Source organism: Lactuca saligna, chromosome 8, assembly GCF_052625555.1.
Source record: "Lactuca saligna cultivar CGN05327 chromosome 8, ASM5262555v1, whole genome shotgun sequence".
Lineage (NCBI taxonomy): Eukaryota > Viridiplantae > Streptophyta > Magnoliopsida > Asterales > Asteraceae > Lactuca > Lactuca saligna.
In genome coordinates this window covers 59,137,138-59,157,380 of record NC_136424.1, presented here as the reverse complement: position 1 = coordinate 59,157,380, position 20,243 = coordinate 59,137,138, and the positions used below count along the sequence as shown (strand labels likewise).

The window sequence follows — 20,243 nt, the reverse complement described above, 5'->3', positions numbered from 1 at the left end:
ATAAAACTTTTCCATAAAACTACTGGTGTTTTATAGTGAATATGGTATTATTGATGACAACTGGTGGTGGTGTGGACAAAGTGTGGTAGTGATGATTTGTAAATATGAGGTCTTTTATGGCAATGGTGACCGGCTAAGAGGGTGCAAAATCTGATAAAATGTTAAAATAGAAAAAAATGACAAATATGAGACGTTAGTAAACACAAAAACAGACTTTTATTGATTTATCGTAAAAATGTGTTTTATACCACATAGTGTGTATAATGAAGCTTTATTTAGGAATAACATCTCATAAACCTTTATTGTATGAGGTTTCGTTCGATTGTGTAAGAATCTTCGGTAAGTGATAGTTTTATGGTAAACGTTTTATACATTTATACACAAAGTCTAAAAATTCAACAATGAAGTAGTATTTAGCCTAGAAATACATTTCTTACGACAAATCAACAAGATCCTCTTAAGTTATATAGGATATAAATGGTACCTATAATTGTAGTAATGATATTTATTAAAAAAAATCACAAAAATTCCAAAAATGACATATAAATTATCATTATTGTGTTTTTTTTTTAAATCATCTTTATTTTGAGTTTTTTAATAAATATATAAGTTTTCTTCAAATAAATTTAATATATATAAAAAATACAAAAATCTCCAGAAATGTTCTTAAACTTTAATCTTATTAACGAAAAAGGCATCCATATTTTTGTGTTTGCAATTTAACCCTTAAAATAGGTACGAACCGCTTACAAGGGTTATTTTGCAAGTATTTACCGATTTTCAATAGTTAAATTGCAAATAATAATAATAATAATAATAATAATAATAATAATAATAATAATAATAAATTAAAATAAAAAACAAATGTGATTTTTTTGTCAATAGAGCCAAAATATAAAGATTTTTTTACAGATTTTCCTAACTTAAATAAAAAATTAAAAAAATCATTATTATACATATCAAATTATAACTTCTAATGAATAATATTGTCTTTAGATTTCACACTTTGGTCACCAAAGGTTTTTTTTTTTTTTTTAAATTTAATTTTTTTATGTTGATAGGCTTGATTCTTTTAAAGAAAATAAATTATAAAAATTTTCTTTACAGAAAAAATTAACGTGCACATTTTTTTTACATAAAATGGTAGTCAATATGTTTAAACAAATTCATATACAGATTTTTTTTACATAAATGGGAGTTAATATGTTTAAATTGATACAATTCGCCTCTAAATGTTAATATTTAAATTTCAACCCTTTTTCTACTTTTGTTACAATGTTGATCTCTCCAAAAAATTTATGTATTCATTAAATATTATTTACAAAATTTCCCTAATTTTTTATAACTTGTTTTTTAATTTTCTTTAAAATTAATTAGCTTTTTTTAATTTTAGACAAAACTTCAAAAATAATCCTTGTGGTTTCACAAAATCTGAAGTTTAATCCCTAATTTACAAAAACTTCACGGATGGTCTCTGTGGTTTCAAAACTTTTAACATTTAATCATTCCGGCTCACTCCGTTATCATTTAGCCGTTAAGTAAGGGGTATTTTTGTCATTTCACTACCCAAGGACCATTTATGAGGTTTTCTATTACTTTTTTTAAATAAATTAAATTTAATATGCAATGGTCTCTCTCTCTCTCTCTCTCTTTCTCTCTCTCTCTCTCTCTCTCTCTCTCTCTCTCTCTCTCTCTCTCTCTCTCTCTCTCTCTCTCTCTCGTTTCAGCTTATGTATAAGCTTTAATGAATTCACCCTCTACCCCTGCTGGCATAGAACACCACTACAAACACCTACCAACATTTATCCTTTACCCTTGGACCGTGACTAGCAGCCACCAAGAACCACCCATCATGACTTGTAAGTTACAAGAATAGGGTTCTCACAATGTGTAATGAAATCTCGTAAGGATTGTGGAATCTTAGATACGTCTCCAATGATAGAAACTTGAATTTCATCCCTGTTATTAGAATTCCATTTTGAAAGTGGATTGAAATTGAACGAAAACTTATTCAAAGCGGTGGAAATTAGTCAATTACCTCGACATGGAAGCAACTTCATCTTTTAATGTGTTTTCAAGCAGTCTCATTAAGAAATCGACTTCGACCTACATAAACACAACTAATCAATCGACTGAACCCACAAAGTTCTAATGAAATTGGAATCCAATTTTGAAATTACACATACTTTAGGTCTTAACCAATTGTCCGATGAGAAGGCGAAGAATGTAAGAACTTGGATTCCCCACTTACGACACATATCCACCACAAACTTCAATGCTCCGACACTGGTCAAGTAGCCTGCCTGAGGCATCAATCCTCTTGACTGAGCTCATCTTCTATTTCCGTCAATGATGACTTCAACATGCTTTGGCATTAACTCGCGATGGAGTCCCACTGGAGTAACAATCGGTTCCTCTGGCCAAGTGATTCTAGCTCCGACATATTGGTCGTTGGTGATTACATGATGATGGGGGGTATTGGTTGATAAAGAAAAGGGGTTTGAAAGGCAAGAGCGATGAAAGGGAAAGAGATAGAATTATGAAAGAGGGTTTTCAGTTTTAGAAACACAGATTGGAGGGAGATGAAGGAACAACCCCACAATCGTTTTCACAAGATGTGTGCAGGAATCCGAAGGGAGAGAGAGAGAGAGAGAGAGAGAGAGGGGGGGAGAGAGAGAGAGAGAGAGTGTGTGTGTGGGGGGGGGACCCCTTGCATATTTAATTTTATTTATTTAAAAAATAATAATAGAAAACCTCATAAATGGTCACTAGGCAGTGAAATGACAAAAATGTCCATTACTTAACGGCTAAATGGTAACAGAGTGAGCCGGAAGGACCAAATATTAAAAGTTTTGAAATCATAGGGATAATCCGTGAGGTTTTTGTAAATTAGGGACCAAACTTCAGATTTTGTGAAACCATCGGGAACATTTTTGACGTTTTGTCTTAATTTTATAACTTCTTTTACATTTTTTATAATGTGTTTAGAAAAGATTTTTACAGCAACGTACGGAGGGTACCATCCCCAGTTATGATTAAATTTGAAGCTATTTTATATTATGTTCTTGTTTAAGTTAATATTTGAAGCTACTTTATAGTAAAAAGTAACGAGAAATCAAATATCTTTTTACCTTTTGTTTCTAATTATTTTCTATTTGTTATAGCAAAGCAAATGCCAAAATTAAAAGAAGAGATTAAAAGAGATTAATCGATTTCATGTCATCTTTTTATATGATTCAAAAGATGGATATAAACAAAAGATATGAAGATATTTAATTTCTTCAAAAGAATAAATAAAATGATACAGGTCAAAAAATTTAAACTTTAAAATTATCAAACAACAACAAACAAACACAAATATAGATCTAGTATAGACAAATCTAGTAGAGACAAAGCGTTACCGGATCCATACAATTTGAAATAACACTTTTACTTCATGACGTTATTTCGAAAACTTTTCTTGACAAAGGATATTGTCGCGAAAAATCTACCTAGGTTATTACTTATTACTTAGAATCAGCTTTAGAAACATCATCATTTTTTTCGATACAAACTGTCGCGAAATTATGCAGAAGTGTTGCAACATGATGTGTCAAAAATCATACTTTTTTTTGGAACAACCGAAAAATCATATTTTTTAACAATGTTTTTGATTAATATCAATTGCATACACTTTGTCACTTCAAATTAATAATATTTGTTTACATATCACAATTAAAAAATAATTTAACAAGATAAACATGCAAACACATAGGTGGATTTAAGGTGTAGTTTAAGAGTAGGTTAGATTTGCCGTTTCAAAAAAAAAAAAAAAAAAAAAAAAAAAAAAAAATTTAATTAAAATTGTCCCTTTTTTTTTGTTCAAATCGATGAAACTAAATTTGCGTACATCATACACAATTTTACTTTTTATGTATAGGAACTATATACCACATCAATTTCTCCAAACAAAAAAATATATTTTACATGTGCTAATAAACCTAGAACGGAATTCCATTGTTGATATGTGATGGATTTTCAAACACACACTCAACAGAAGCAACATAAAATTTACCTGTAACACCATGTTTCCGGACATTTTGTGATTTAGGGTCTTGGGCCGAAAATCGATTACGTAAAATCTTTGAGGCCTTAAGGAGGTGAAGTTAGTGCTTGAGAAGGAGGTAATGATGGTTGGGATATCAAACCTTTGAATTGTGTTTTGGATCGAATAGTGAAAAAGGAAAAGTAAAAGGCCAGGGCTTCGCATGAAATATGGATTTTTGTTCGAGGAATTTGTAGTCCAAGATATCTAGATAATATCTTGGGGATTTTCATCACCTTTCAGTGGATATAAAGAACATCGAAATCGAAGTTAGAACGAAGAAGTTATGGTCATTTGAAGTTATGAGGGTGTTTAGGTTGAGCCTAGTACGTTGGGCGTACTAGGTAAGAGGTGATCGCGAAGACTAGCCTAATACATTGGGCGTACTAGGAGTATGCTGGGCATACGCAAGCTGATGTCAACCCCTAATTTTTAAGGTTTCATCCCTATTTAAACACATTATCTCACCCTTGGACCTCCCATTATCAGCCTCCACTCCCTTTAAGCCCTAATATCGAACCCTAGCCTTAAGGGTGAAGATCTTGGCATCTTTTGGTGATTTTGTGCATTCTTGTTAAGGAAGAAGGTCTTTGAAGAATGTGGTTTTGCTTGCAAGCTTGTAGATCCAAAAACTCCTTCATCTTATGCATTTTTGAAGGTATAAATTTCATACCTTGCTGATGTTCTTTCTAGATCTTTTTAGATGGGTATTTATGAGCTTTTGTCCCAAAAGCTTGGACCTTTGTGAGTATGAGGTACTCCAGAGCTTCTTGGCTATCTTTTTAGATGTTTTTGAGTGCCTTGATCCATAAAAATGGGTGTTTGATCATTTTCTTTGGCCCATGCATGAGTTAAGTGACCTTAAGTGTTGTGGAAATTAGATATTTGAGGTTTGAGCCCTCTTTGTCATGCAAAGACTTAAAGTCAGAGACTTTATGGGTTAAGACATTATTTGGGATTAGATCTGAGAAGTGGACTTCATTGTTTAACTGATTAAGCACTTAATGGTGATTTGGGGTTGGCTAGGCATAGCCAGCTCGTACGCTTTGCGTACTGACCAAAGAAAGTGTACGTTAGTCGTAAGTCTGAGTATGCCAAGCGTATTCAGCTGCCATTGACATTTGTTGACTTTTGGGTTTTGGGCTATATTTGGACTACTAGGGTTTTGGGCCATGTTGGGCCACTAGCCTTTTTGACTTCGGGACATTGTTAGGATTTGGGCCTATAGTGGGCTTTAGGCATCATTTAGGAATTTGGGCCATTGTAGACTTTTGGGTGTCTTTAGGCATGGCCCAGGTATGGTTTATGACCTGATAATTAATTAGGATATTATCTGATGTTATTTGGTGTGGAGGTTTCCCGGATCAGTAGTTTGAGCATTTATCTGGTTGTTTCAACAGCTTGAGTTGAGTCTCCTCCATGTACTTGTGATTCGATGGCACCAATGTCGGCTCACTAAATTATGTATGTAGGATGCTAGTTGTCTTTGTGATTGTTGCATGTTTGTATGAGTCTAAGTGGTAGAATAGTTGTATATGTGATGACCATTTGGGTCTAGCTATTATTATTATGTTATGTTGTTTATATGTGATTGACACTACTGATAGTCTCCAGGGTTGCTGATAACCCATCGGGCGTGCTGTTAGCCTAATGGGACTGCTGATAGTCCCCAGGCTTCCTGATAACACATAACTATTTATTTATGATGTGATGTGTGTGGTATTTTGGGGAACTCACTAAGTTGTGTGCTTATGATTTGTGGTTTACATGTTTCGGGTTTTCTTATTAGAAAGGAGGGTCACAGCTCGATTGCATCGCATCAATTTGGGGACTTGTGTACTTGATAACTTTTAGTAATACTCTGATAAATGTTTTAAGATCTTGTAGTTGTGATTTAAATAAATACTTAAAGTTTTAATTGAAAATTTTGGGTTGAAATTCGGGGCGTTACAAGTTGGTATCAGAGCCTTGGTTTGAGGGATTCAAACATACTCTTGGGTATGCTTGAACTCAAACTAAGGATTTGGTAAAAACTTTCTAAAAGGAATTGATTTTCTAATTTTTTTTTTTAAAAAAATGAGTGCAATGCGTGCAATCAACCGAGTTCAAGTAAGTATTTCCCAAAATACCCATGCGTGTTATATGATTGATGTTTGATGTGAATATATGAGAATCGCATGATAGATTATGGTTGAGGATCTGCTCAGTGTTGCATGGTAGGATGCCTGATTAGGAGATATTCCTTTACACATGTTGTGTAAGATGGTAATGATGCACGCTAGTGATTAGAGATCTTTAGGAGCTTCTGAGGTAGGACTATTTGTTTATGTGATGTTATTAGTTCTTGATGCCCAAATGATGCTTGCTTTGTTCTTTGTATGACTCATATTAATGTGAGTTAGTTATCACATGAATATGTTAAGTTACATGTAGTAAGGGTTAAATAATCTTAGAGTGGTTGAATGGGCCTTATTGCGCATCTCTTTTTTGAGTATAATTGTTTTAGGGTTGAGTCTTTTAGTCTAAGGATTATATAAGATTTATTGCATGTAATTGTATTCATGAAGTATTTAACTGAAATTAGTAGAGGTCCTTTAGCATCTGATGGCATGGTGAGGTGGGAATCCTAGGAGAGCCTAGGAAAAGCTTTAGTGAAAAAGGTGCGATGTTTAGCATATTTTGGATGGTATCACTATAAGGAAGTAACTTAGAGGATTCATGATTATTTTGAGGAAAGTACGGATAGGTGTGGAAGGTAGTATTGGGCCTGTACTACTCACTACTAGAAAACTTGCCTTTAATGACGCGCAAACAATGACACTCGCCGATAGAGGGCGCGCATTTGTGGGTGCCCTAAAAAATATTGTCAGTTTTGCAAAATTTGACGGATAGAAGACACGCATTTGTGCGTGCCCTAAAATTAGTGTTAGAAAAGAGAAAAAAGGAAATGCGGAGGGCGCCTTTTATAAAATGTGCGTCATGTAAGTATGTCGCTTTATAAATTTTTAATGAAACACGCCTTTTAGGCGGGAAATGATCGATCGACAAAAATCCCCAAATTTTGGAGGACCCGCTCATTCATTCCTCTCCACTTGCTCAAAATTTTGGAGGACCCGCTCATTCATTCCTCTCCACTTGCTGATGACCTTCATTTTCTCCCCCTCCTTCTCTCAATCAAGAAACCTTAACCTTTCTCTCTATTCACGAGCCAGTAATCACGGCAAAGAAGATCAACAACCAAGACCAACTAGTTCGATTTATCCCTAAAACTGGTACAAATTCTGCAAATTCCATGGCCGCTTTAATATCCATAGATACGCTTTGAACCAATCTAACCACACCGTTGCCCAAAATTCTTCAAATATGGTCCATCTTCATCTTTTATCTTCGCATATGGCCCATCTTCACATAATCAATAAGTTACTAGGGATTTGAACCGGACCTCACATACTTCTTAGGGCTCACAACAGCTTCTCACATTTAGAAGCCCTTCCCGCTGGTAAAAAAAACCCTTCCGATGGACACCCTAACCCAATGCCTTAAGCAGTGCCTCCACTGCCCACCATGTTTGTCATCATCTTCATCTAGGAGTTGTTCTGTTGCTCATCGGTGCCACATGGCTTCCCAGAATAAGTCGTTGAGAACACGTATTGTTCTAGTGATAGTCTTCCATCTCCAAATGACCTACAAATCTGCAACCAAAAATGTTACAACATCAAAACACGTATTGCAGATCCTGCTTCTTTGGACCGCAATGATTGGGCGTCGTTGATCTCTTCCAGGAGTTTCTTTTTGACAACAATGGCATCAGTCAGGTACTTTACATGTTAATAGATTTCTAGGGCTTGTGTATGTTTCAATTTATATGCAACTTCCCCAAATTAATCTAGAGAAACTTCTAGGGTTTATGATTTTTTAGGTAATCTGTAGTGATTAGGTTAATTTACTCATAGTTTTGATTAAGTTTTTTTTATCATCATGTCCAAGTCCCTTCTCTACCGTGTTCATGTGAGTCTTATACTCGGTAAGAGGAAACCGAATGAAAAAAATTCTTTTGGTTTCTGCATATATTTCCGGTAGAGCTCAATTTATGAATTTTATTTGCACTTTCTGCCATAGGATCATTTGTTAGGACTATATTTGTTCTATGGTAAAAGCTATTTCATTTCAACTTTTACCCTCGTGAATGAAAATGAGAATGTTGATTGATTCTTCAATGGATTCAGCTACAAAGTTCATGTCTAAATAGATTCTTGGATCCTTAATGACAATCACAAAAACAATGCATTTCAGATGTTTTACGGAATTATTTAAAGAGTATTGATTACGACACAACCAATTATTTATGAAAATGACCATTATGCCCTTGTCTCTTTCGTCTTCTTCATGTCCTTCATCTTCCTCCACAAGAAACCTGAAACCAAACAAAATCCCCAAAAGTCAAATTAAAAAAAAAACATAACAAAAACAAAAAACAAATATTGGGATCTGTTAGTGAATAAGAAGTAGTACTCAAATGGATAAAATTCAAAAAAGAAGAAAAGAAGATGAATTCTCAAATGAACAGTTAAAAGACTATGTAGCTGGTATCTATTTTTAGTAGTGCAATTACCAGCTTGAACTGTCTAGTTTAACAGACTATTAATATGGAATGGATTATTATGTTACATTATATCCCAAAAGGCACTTTATGATCCACCTGCTTATTATAACTTAGGAAAAAAATCAGTGATTTCGTTAATATTTTCATTGTAGTTTCTTGAGAGCAATAATGTTTTGCATCTGACAGTTACTATTACCGATCCCTTACAATGTATTATCCATATAAAGGGTCCCACTTTTTTTTTTGGTTTCTACTTTAGGATTTCTAGATTTTAATATTACTGTTATGTTGACATCTTCTTGTAGGCTATTTCTACTCCTGTTTTATTTGTTGTTGGTGAACGCTATTACAAAGTTACTGCAGATGCATTAAGAGTATGCGGGGAACTTGTTCGAGCAAACATTGAGGTGTTATCCCTTTCTATTTCATGATCTATTCCAAAAATTTCTTGTATTTATCTATTTTTCAGCTTTGATATTACTTTATTGATTTGTTTAGGTTTCTAATTTTGATTTCAAACCTTATGTCCATCCAATATATAATGCCATCTTGTCACGATTGACAAACCGAGATCAAGACCAGGTTAGTACTTGTTTGTGAACTTGTATTGGGAATTTGGGATAACATAGTTGTCTTTCTCCAGGAAGTTAAGGAATGTGCTATCTCTTGTATGGGGCTTGTTGTTTCAACATTTGGTGATCATCTCACAGCAAAATTACTGGCTTGCCTTCCTGTTCTTGTAGATCGAATGGGAAATGAGATACCCCGACTTACAACTGTTAAGGTTTGTTTATATACTTTCTTTAGGTTTCATTATTGAATGTTGAAGCTTTTTCCAAGTCAAGTTAGGATGTGTTTAGTTTGTGGATTCCAGTTGAATTGGAATTCGAGATTCCATTCCATGGCGTGTTTGGTTCCAAATGGCCGTAATCAGTTCCATCAGATTAAGAAGAATTAGAAAATGGTCCCTGTGCTTTCTGATTTTCATCGTGTTTGATCCAAAATTGAAACTTTTTTAAATTTTGTCCTTATTTCAAGGTTCCATATCGATTTTGGTCCTTGGAACCTTGAAATGAGAACCAAAATCGATATGAAACTCTGAAATAAGTACCTGAATCAGAAAGTCTCGGGGAGCAAGCACCAAATCGACAGAAACCAGCTTCTTGCTAACAAATGGACTGCGTGTTGTTTTTATGTTATGTTAATAAATTTTGTTGAGATATTTAGTTGGAAATTGAAGCTTCATGAATTCCTGAATTCTCTATTTTCAAGGAATCAAACCAACAACAACAGTTTGATTGCAAAAGATGGCCAAGCATGTTAGTCAATACAAGAGTTCCAGTGTTTTCGATGATGGTAATTTTTTCTCTTTGATTTAATAATAATATTTGTTTCTAAAAAGATTGTGCAAGTATTAATTTGCTTATTGGATTTATTTATTTTTCTTGTGTTTCAGGTGTTGAGACCACACCTGATGATGTTAAGGAGAAATTAATGGCAATGGATTTTCTGAAGATGTGAAGTGCAAGTTGACTACTCAATTAGTTTGACATGGTTTATAAACTTTGTCATGCATATATTCAATGGCAGATTTGTCTCCTGCCTAGCCTTTGTCTACAATCAGGAATTTCCATAAGGGTATTTAGTCTCTGGAACAGAAAACAATCATTTTGCCTGGTAATTTGTGTCTGGTTATAAAATTACACAAATTACCATTTTACCCCTGCAAGATATGCTTATATTTACTTACTAATTGGATGTGATACTTTGTGTACGGTTGGAAGGAACTGGAACTGGCCTTGTCGTACCTGAGAAACCTCTTGGAAAGTGAGTTGAATTTGATCTTCATCTTCTCTTTGAACATTCTTTCTTATAAAATTTTGTTTTATAGAATCTTTAATAGGAGTATGTTTGCTTAAATTTTATACAATGACAGGGTTTTTCATGTTCAATGCTTGCATATTCCTTCTCATGATCGAACACCATTTGATGGTTATCATCTTCTCTTGTATTTATATTATGTTAAAACTTCTAGGAACCAAATGAGAGAGTAAATGACCATTTTACCACTATATTTGCATGAAGGGTTGATTAAAATTATGGAGGAAAGTGTAAAGATTGATCAAAATTTGTCCCCAAATAAGCCGATTGATTTTCTTGGAGAATCTTTTAATCATGTGCTCTACCGATATGACAGTGGTTTTGGTGTCTTGGGACTTCCCGTGGATCATATTCAACATTTCAGCTTGTTACCCGGTAATTAATTAACTGTCTCTATCTACATGCTCTTTCACTTCACCATTGTATTTATTTTTCTTTAGTAAAATAAATATTAGGTAAAAGCATGGTGTGTTGTTATGAAACAAACAGGGCTTGTGTAGCCACTAAATGAAGCTTGTATATGGCGCCAAACAAGAGGCACCGCCACTGAAACTTTAGGAGCCACGAACAAAGCTAAATCCACAGAGAAGGTTCAATTACAATTTACAAATTTGCCCTTACGTTTTCTTAAATATTTTATTAATCCAATATTATCATATCTGTCATATCATGTATGTATGTTTTGGGATCCATGTGATCAAAATTTCCCTGGTGCTCCAACATTTTTTCCAGGTAAACCCAAAGGCTATTTGGTCATTAAAAATGTTAAATTTTTATGGTGTCTAATCTGTTATTAAATTTGCAGTTGTGCAATTTGCGGGGCAACATCCTGGTGGGCTTGGAGTTCCTGCTGTTGGCATGGCGTTCCCTGGCTATGTTACTCAGCCCAATGGAATGGGGAATTCAGAAATGACATGGTACTTTAAATATATATATATATATATAAGTAAATAAATATTTAAGATAATAATAGTTAGGTGATTAAATGGTTAAAATTGTGAAATTTGTTGTAGGCTACTTATTTTGGCTGGTGCTGCTGGGGCTTTTGGTTGCTTCACCTTATATCACAATCGATGGTGCTTATCATGCTATGCCATCTGGCCAGACCTCTGCATTGCCTCCTACAAGGTCTGTTACTTGTTATTATGATTAATGATTCTGAGGGTATTTTGGTCATTTACTCAAAATTTTGCGTTTTCAAGTTTACTAGTAGATCACACTTGCTTGACTAAATGTTATTTTGTATGCTTTCAAACTTGTCTTCTTCCTGAATTCTTTTTCTTTATAAGTTTAGCCTTATTCTTTTCTTCAATTAAGTGTTGTCTGGAGAGTGTTATATGAACAACAATAAATCAACATTTTTTCCTTCTTTTTCTTGTATGAACAATACATAGTCATAGTTTGACTTAATTATTTGCTTATTTTGCTTATTAGTTGCTTGTTTTCTAGCTTATTATAGTCACTGATTGGTTTCTTGTTATGCTTAAATCTTAACAGCTATCATGGCAACCTTTAACAGTAGTTTTGGACAGGCACCTTCTTGCAAAAGATATCGTGTACATGTTCTTCTGCTGCTATTGTGGATTCAGGAACATCCATGCTTACTGTTCCAACTGTATGTATCTCACGTGAAGCTTCTGCTAGAATTATTAATCTTAGAGATTTCAAGTTTTTCATATTTCTTGTATCTAATTAGTTTGTAAATTTCCATTATAACTTTTATTGATTTGTTTTATCTTTCCATGGAACGATTATTTGCATGACATTATATTTTGTGCAATGAATTGTATTTTTATATATGATATTTTATTTATTAAGAGTCATTAAATGAAAATTTAATTCAAAAATTAGTAAATCTAGAAAAAACATTTTTTTTTAAAACATATAAAATTACGATACGCAAAAATGTGTGTCATCTTCATTTATGACATGGCCTTTCTTGACAGGGGCTTCCTTGATACGCAATGTGTGTCATAAACACACGCATCGTAAGGTTACGACATGCAAATGCGTATCGTCTTCCTTTATGACAGGGCCTTTCTTGATACGCATTACGCGTCGTAAATGAGCGTCGTAAATGCGCGTCGTCTCTCTTTATGACAGGGCCTTCCTTGACGCGCATTTGTGCGTCGTCTGAGCGTTTTACGACGCGCATGAGCGTCGTAAAAGCCTGTTTTTCTAGTAGTGACTGGAAGCCTAGGTTCCGTACTTGAATCAAGGAAAGTCCCAAAAAATTCTAAGGAACTAGTTGAGGGTAGGAACATGGTTTCACACCATGATTCTGTTGCAACATTTAAGTATTATTAGATTTTAGGTTATGGCGATCCGAGAAGAAGATGAGTCGGGTGACTGTTTGGGCTTTAGTGGCCATGTTAGTTAGGGTTGAATGGTGCAGACTTAGATGAGTAGTTGATTTTGAGGTCTTGGGGGCCCTACTTGAGGTAGGGTCAGTTTGAGTCATGGAACTCAATGAGGGAGTAGTTGGGATAAGCAACTTGAGGATTGCAGTCTCGAGATTGAGTGATCGACCACTGGATTATGATGCCATTTTCTTTGGCGAGGATTCTGTTCTTCCAATTTTTCATGTGTGAAAAGAGAGACATTTCCGTAGATACTATACAAGATGAGGACCAAGGGTATGCTTTCCTTGAGTTCAGTTAGAGCGTGTTCTGGTAGGTTGTTCTAGATGATCAAGAAAAGTGAATTGCGAACAACAACTTTTTTTTGTATCTTGACTATGAGGATGATGCCTCATGTTTTATGATTTTGTATCGCGATGAAGAGAAGGTCAGAGATTCAGAGGAGAAGTGTGTGGTAGTTCATTTGTTCTTAGATGGAGAATCTATGCTACGAATGGGCTATCAGAGTTATTGCTCGTGCATTTGCATGGGATTCTTCATGATAGAGGCGGTTACAACCGGGAAGTTTCTGACGTCTCCATCTGAGATTCAGAATGTCTTTGAGTTGTTTGGTCTTTACTTGGGAGATTATCTTGCGTTGTTATACATTCCAAGAGTTAGGGATGATATGTAAATGGCTGAGTTGGTTTGAGTGGGGTTTATCTGAACATCAGTTGGTGATAGTTCGGACCTAAGTGGGGGAGAACTAGGCATGTTATTTGAAAGATCATCGATCTGTTTGAGTTCGCGGTTTCAGAAGAATGGGTTATAGGGATTTGTGGTCCGGATATGTGAGGCTTTGGTTGAAGATGTGGTCAAGACAGGGTGTAAAGCAAGTTAACCTTTGTTTTATGAGCTCAGGAATGCATGAGTCATTTTTGCAGCAAGAAGGTGTTGGTCAGGGATCTCATTGTAATCAATGGTTCTTTTGGGTTCGCGGATGTCTAGGTCATGAGCCGTTTGGTTCGCTCGGGTTGAATATCGGTTTTTGAAGGATTCGTCAATAGGGTATAGATTGCTACCTATTGTCTAATATACGCAGTGGTTTATCACTCAATCAACTTCAGGGTTGGGTATATGTAGTCATACATGAGTTTAGTTCATTGGAAAACTTTGGATTATCGAGTTGTTGTTAGTGCATTTTCGATCGTTCGTTGTTCTCATTCATATTCAATGGGTGGGGATGCTTCAAACATTTTGATATGTATAATTGGAGGTCAATGATCGTGACAACCAATCGTCATGTTCTGTTATGATATATCATGGCTTTTGGGTACATTAATCTAAATTGTTGGATTGTGGAATTATGGTCTATAACAGACTTGGATTTGTTTTGTTAGTAGGAAGAACATTAAAGTTATTATCTATCAGTTCAAATTGTGTGTCTTTTGGGTTCCTTGTCATCAGTTGGGATTGTAGAAGGATGTGGAATTGTATCAAGGGAAGATACTTTGGGATACAACAATCCTGGTCAAGAGTAGTATAATGTTTCATCTGGTTTGGGGTGTGATCACTCGATATCATTTGATCATGGGATCTTATTAAAATAAGCTCAATGTGGTGGTGATTAGGTAGGAAGATGGTGGGATGGTTAGGTAATCTAGTGATTATGAAGTTATCAAAATGTAGATGAATCCAAGTGAGGGATGGTCACTTGGGGTTGTCGGGGATAGTTCCAAGTGTGAGCCACTTTAGAATTTGTGCCCATGTTATAGGTTTGGATCGGTATATCTGGATGGAGTGCTAGGGTTACTTGAGGTTGGGAAGAATCCAAGATAGGTCAGAATTATGAGCGTAGAGTAGGCTACTGTTTGGCCAGCGGGGCCTTAAACGGCATATAAGAAATTGTTTGATTAAGGAATAACTGGGAAGGCCAGTGATGAAACAATAAAATTATAGAACGATAGATTCAATAACAGTAAAGTGAATCAAATAACAAGAAGAATGATCAGCGTTTTGATGAATGATTAATAATCAATGTCTTAGAAGAGTTCAACGAGAACTGTTCTGTAAAGACATTGTAGGGAATCTCAAAGATGATTTACCCTAATACAATACATGTATGCAATATTTATAGTCTAACCCTAGCATCACAATAGTGGATGGACAGGCCCAATCCATTAATAAAGACTAATTACATACATATTAAATTTGACACAGCACAATAAATGACCCAACAATCTCCCCCTTTGTGTCTAATAAGGACTGGAGATCGTTCACTATTGTTGACGTTTCTGAACTTTGAACTGTTTTGACATTAGTCCAAGAAGAGTGTTCCGAACAACAATGTACCACTTCAGCATATCTGAGAAACATTTCTTATCCGAAGATTCATTCACTTTACATGCTTCGATTATCTCCAAGATATAGGTCAGATACGAAGTTGAATACAAATGTTTTTCCAACAGAAAGAACGAACATTTTTGAACTCTTTCACCTTTTCTTCTTTGAAATGCCACACTCCAGTTATCCTTTCAGATTCTTTCACTTTCGGATTTCAGAATAGGCTTCTTTCTCAAAACTGCTGCTATCTCCACATCCATTTTGCCAAACTCTTAAATGTAGTAGACTGACATTCTCTTTAGATGAGCCAAGATTGGTTCATATTTTTGTTCATCCTTAGATAAAAGCGAGAACAAGTAAATCCAATCATATGGATTTAAGCAAGGCAAGTCAGCAAGTGAAAACTCAAATACCAAATTTCTTGCCCCTCGGAATTCTTTGAACTGAATGTTAATGAAGTCTTCATTCTCAACAGGTCCAAAAACCTTTACTGCAACTATCTTATTTGAACTCCATGTCTGGTATTGTGGCCTTCCATACTTGAGATAAAATGAGAAAAGCATGTGATTGACATCATTATCCGAAAATGGAGCTTTCTCAATCTTTTCAAAACATCTGAACATGAATGCCTTTGGAGTAATTGGTAAATCAAGTTAAGATTCCGAAGTGTTCTCCAGCTCGAATGACATAGCTAGATCAAGCCAGTGAGTGCTCAGATTTTCAACAGCTTCATTCAGAATCCTTTCCATCGACCAAAGAGGGAAGAGAGTCTTTTGAGTTGCAAGAGTGATGTAACAACCCAACTTTCAAAAGAAAATTTTCATTTTTTGATTAACCAATATGTTGTCCATAAACCATGAAATCTCAATTACATTTGTTATCAAAATTCATATTAAGTACAACATTGTTTCAAATCATCAAAGTGTCCCATAGAAAATGACTAAGAGAGTACACGCCGCACCATCAAGCCTTGCTCATGCCCTTGGGCTCAAATGTACCTGAAACAAATCCACAAACTGTAAGCTAATGCTTAGTAAGTTCCCTAGAGCATACCGCACATACAATCCACAATCCACATATCATATTAGCCATAAAAGCTACACATATCACAAAGCCATGCATACTAACATATAAGGAAGCCCTAGAAACCCTCCTGGGTCTTACTATGGGTGCCATGGGAACCACTACATGGTCTTAGCCCAATGCCTCCCCCCCCCCCCCCCCGAGGTCTTGACCTCGGATGCCAGGGAAACTCTCCAAGGTCTTACACCTAAGTGCATCGGGAACCCCCCGAGGTCTTTACCTAGGATGTCGTGGAAACCCTCCATGGTCTTATACCTAAGTGCCTAGGTAAGCCCCAAGGACTTCCATACAAGTATCATAGATACAACTAGAATATATCACATAACCCAATAGCACATACGTAACAAATAATGTGCGGCCTTGGTGCCTTCGACCCATTGGTATGGTGAGGAGACTCACCTCTTAAATGTTGAACTGATAAGCTAAGATCAGGTATTTCTCCATGCATTGATCCTCCTCAAATACCTATAATCAACATGTGATTCACTTTTCATAATCCCAATAAATATCCATAAAGTCAACCCTGGTCCACCCTGGTCAAAGTCAAGGTCGACAGTCCATGTTGACCTAAACTCACCGAGTTCACCCAGCGACTCGTCGAGTTCTTCCCGAGTTCATTCCACTGAATCCCAATCCAACTCGCCGAGTCACCTTTGTGACTTGTCGAGTTCATCAAATGTCCAGGAAGCCTAAAATCCATTCAGACCAAACCTTAATCCTTCATTGTACTCAATCAGAACACAAAAACGGGCAAACCCCACCCCGAATCGTCGAGTCATCTAAGGGACTCGATGAGTTCCTTCAGTCCTTTTCATGTTCAGCCCTTTCTAGTGGGATCCAAGGTCCCAAACTTTAGATGTACGCTCCCATAGTGAAGATACCACGTAAAGTTGCAAACTTTACGCGCATACATGGCCCTTCAAAGCCATAACATCGAAACTAGGCTTCTTACAAGGTTTTTGTGCATGGAAAGGGGCTAGACTATATAAAGTGAAGAACTTTATGTCATTGGGGACATATAGAGGTCCAGATATGGAACCATATCCTTGTGATTGGCCCAGATCCAAGTTTGACTCCATTTTTCCCCAAAAATGGCCATTTACTTGCAAAAGAAGGGATCTAATCAACTAAAGATAAAAGTGACAGCCTTATACCTCAAGATGATGGCTAATGCAGAGTAGATGTCGATTCTTTGGCTCCTCGCCTTGCTCCTTCTTCTCCAAGATCTAAATTCTTTCACAAATACTCCAAAATTACTCACAACAACTCTTTTTCTCACTCAATGAGGTGCAAAGACGAACTAGGGCTTTCTCTGGATTATAGGGTGGTAAGGGAGGCCACAAGAGGTGGGTCATGTTCTTTAAATAGGATGAAACCCCTAAAAGTTAGGGTTTCTCTTTAAAGCTCCTACTCGTCGAGTTGGGGCCTTCTGACTCATCGAGTAGGTCCCGAATCCCACGTCCTCATATAGTCTCTACTCGACAAGTTGGAGCATCCAAACTCGCCGAGTCCATTCACAAAACCATACAAATCATATAAACTACTCAATACCTGGGACAGGTGTTACAAGTGACCTTTTCATAACGAGCTTCTTTTTCACAAGCTTCAACTTCTTGATTAACATGCATAATCTCATCAAGTTCTTTATTGCGTTTCTTTCTTTTGAGCTTTGCTCCTTCAGATAGATCTTCTTATTCTTCATCATCATCAATGATTTTTCCTTTGTATTTTGATCCGGAAGCTTCACTACCTTTCTAGTCAAATTTTGGTTTCTATTCATGTTGCTCATCAGAATTTTCCATCGGCTGGGGTGGATCCTTCTGAATCTTTTCTTAAGTAACCTGCTCCCCCCTTGTTTCGGAATAGCACTGCTTCCCGAAATACACTTTAACTGATTAAGCAATCTGAACATGGGTTTGATATTTTCTGAAAGATGATGTCTGACTGAAATGGTGAGAATTGAATCACGAGTTTCCTGCAATTTTTGTAAATACTCATTGATGTACGAAATGTAGCTTCGAAGGACATCCTTATTAGATTTGAGGGAATCCAAACGCATGGTTGCGGAGCTCAACTTGATAGAGAGAACCTTAACTTTTTCAGTTTTATGAGCTAGTTTGTCCATAAGTGCTTTTTCAGTAGCAAGTTCCTCCTATAGCTTCTCAATATTGGACACTATGGAAGCACTCATCATGGCATTATCAACCCTGAATTCCGAACGAACCTTAGATAGAGCATATTTTTCAAGTTGCAGGGTAGTTCCGAGACCTGTGATAACTTTGTTTGTATGAGGTCCGAAATTCTTCCATGAACTTTGTAACCTCAGAAATTAGTTTTTCGACTTTTTCGATCATATCCAAAACTGTTTTCTCAAAGTTTTCAACTGATTTTGAAGATGATGCAAGGATTTTAGCATGTTCCTTGGTGAGAGTCTCAATTAACGATTTGTGAGCCTCAAAGGAATACTCATTGTTGGACGAGGATTTGGAAGACTCGAGCAGAGTATCCAACTTTTCATTAATAGCCTTGAAATGCCCTTTCGTCATGAGGGCTTCTTCGTCATCACTAGATTGATGAACAGTGAAGGGACTAAAATTGAAAGACTGAAAGTCTTCTTGAGCATCCCCAAAAACAATATTTAGATCATCTTCTCTCAATGGTGAAGCGGTGGAGGTACTTGGACCGATTGTAACACTAAAACCGAATACCCCCATATCAGATACGTTGACAATCGATGTGGGAGTATTGATGGTGGTTGTGGTTCCCGTGGAGTCGATATACAACAGAGTAGAGAAAGGAACGAAAGCTTGAGGTTGAGAAACTCCAATAGAAACATTAGGGAATGGAGAAATAGTGATTGGTGTAGAAGTAGTAATTGGAGAAGGTAGAGGAGAAGGAAAGTGAAAGGAATCATATGTTAAAGGAACAAAAGTTGTGATTGGAGATGATGAGTTCGTAGTGGATTGAGTGCGGATGGGTTCCGAGACCAAAGGTTGTGAAGTCGCATACCTATCTTTTGTTTCATTCATAACATGTGCACTCCTCCAAACTTCTGAAACGGTTTGGGATTCTAAGTCCTCCTTGGCAACTAGAGAAGGAGACTTTAGTTTTCGAGCAACCTTCTTGATCTTCTTTTCGGAGTTTGAGCCGGCTCGGAAGGTCCAACTCTCCCTTTTTCTTTCCTCCGTTTTAGGGTGTATTTCCCTCCTCAAGTGCCTTTTGCAAATCTTCAGGAATAGGGAGAACACATTAAGCAAGCTTCTTTCGGTATGCATTAATAACCACATTTTCAGTAGAAGTGTTGAGGAGCATGGCTTCCGGAATGGAACCAATAAAATCGAACTTACTAGGATCATATATGATAAAGTTGGAAGTCTGCATAATAGGAATCACAGCAAGAACATAATCACTCTTAACATGAACTTGAAGACGAACAATGGCACATTTGACTATGATCGACCAGAATCGTGCACAAGATATCTCATAATGTCTTGTTGAAGAAAGGGTACTGTTAATAAGTTGTGCCTATAGGATTGAACCATAATCGAGGTTAATCCTTGTGTATAAACCATAGATGATTATGCAAAATAGCTTGATGGCACTGTTTGACCCTATAAGTCGTTCTGAGAAGCTTTTGAACAATAAAGTGAAAAGGAGATTCCACATAGGTGGAAGATTTGGCTTCCTGATTTTTGATAGTAGGGTTATATTCTCAAGATAACCCATATGATAGAACATCTCGATAATCGCTAATGCGGAAATCGATTCAGGATCAACGAGACTTTCTGTTGCATTAAACCCTATAAACCTACAAAATCGGCTCTTGGAGATGGAGGATGTGTTGGAATCTACTTCAAAGGTAATCACCCCTTCATTTGGGTTGTAGTTCGCTGATGAATATGTCGTAGAT

At 36.2% G+C, this 20,243-nt stretch overlaps 1 protein-coding gene and 1 pseudogene across 1 annotated transcript; one reads left to right on the top strand and one right to left on the bottom strand.

Annotated features, from left to right (window-relative positions):
* Positions 1-1,850: 1,850 nt before the first annotated feature.
* On the bottom strand, positions 1,851-2,507 carry LOC145009659 (cis-prenyltransferase 4, chloroplastic pseudogene; annotated as a pseudogene).
* A 7,449-nt stretch (positions 2,508-9,956) lies between these two features.
* Positions 9,957-12,200, top strand: LOC145009658 (uncharacterized). The gene is made up of 6 exons (XM_078968306.1): positions 9,957-10,043; positions 10,144-10,943; positions 11,058-11,300; positions 11,374-11,485; positions 11,582-11,696; positions 12,066-12,200. Exons 3-6 carry the CDS (start codon positions 11,246-11,248, stop codon positions 12,198-12,200), a joined length of 417 nt encoding a protein of 138 aa, XP_078824432.1. The 5' UTR covers positions 9,957-10,043; positions 10,144-10,943; positions 11,058-11,245.
* Positions 12,201-20,243: the final 8,043 nt, after the last annotated feature.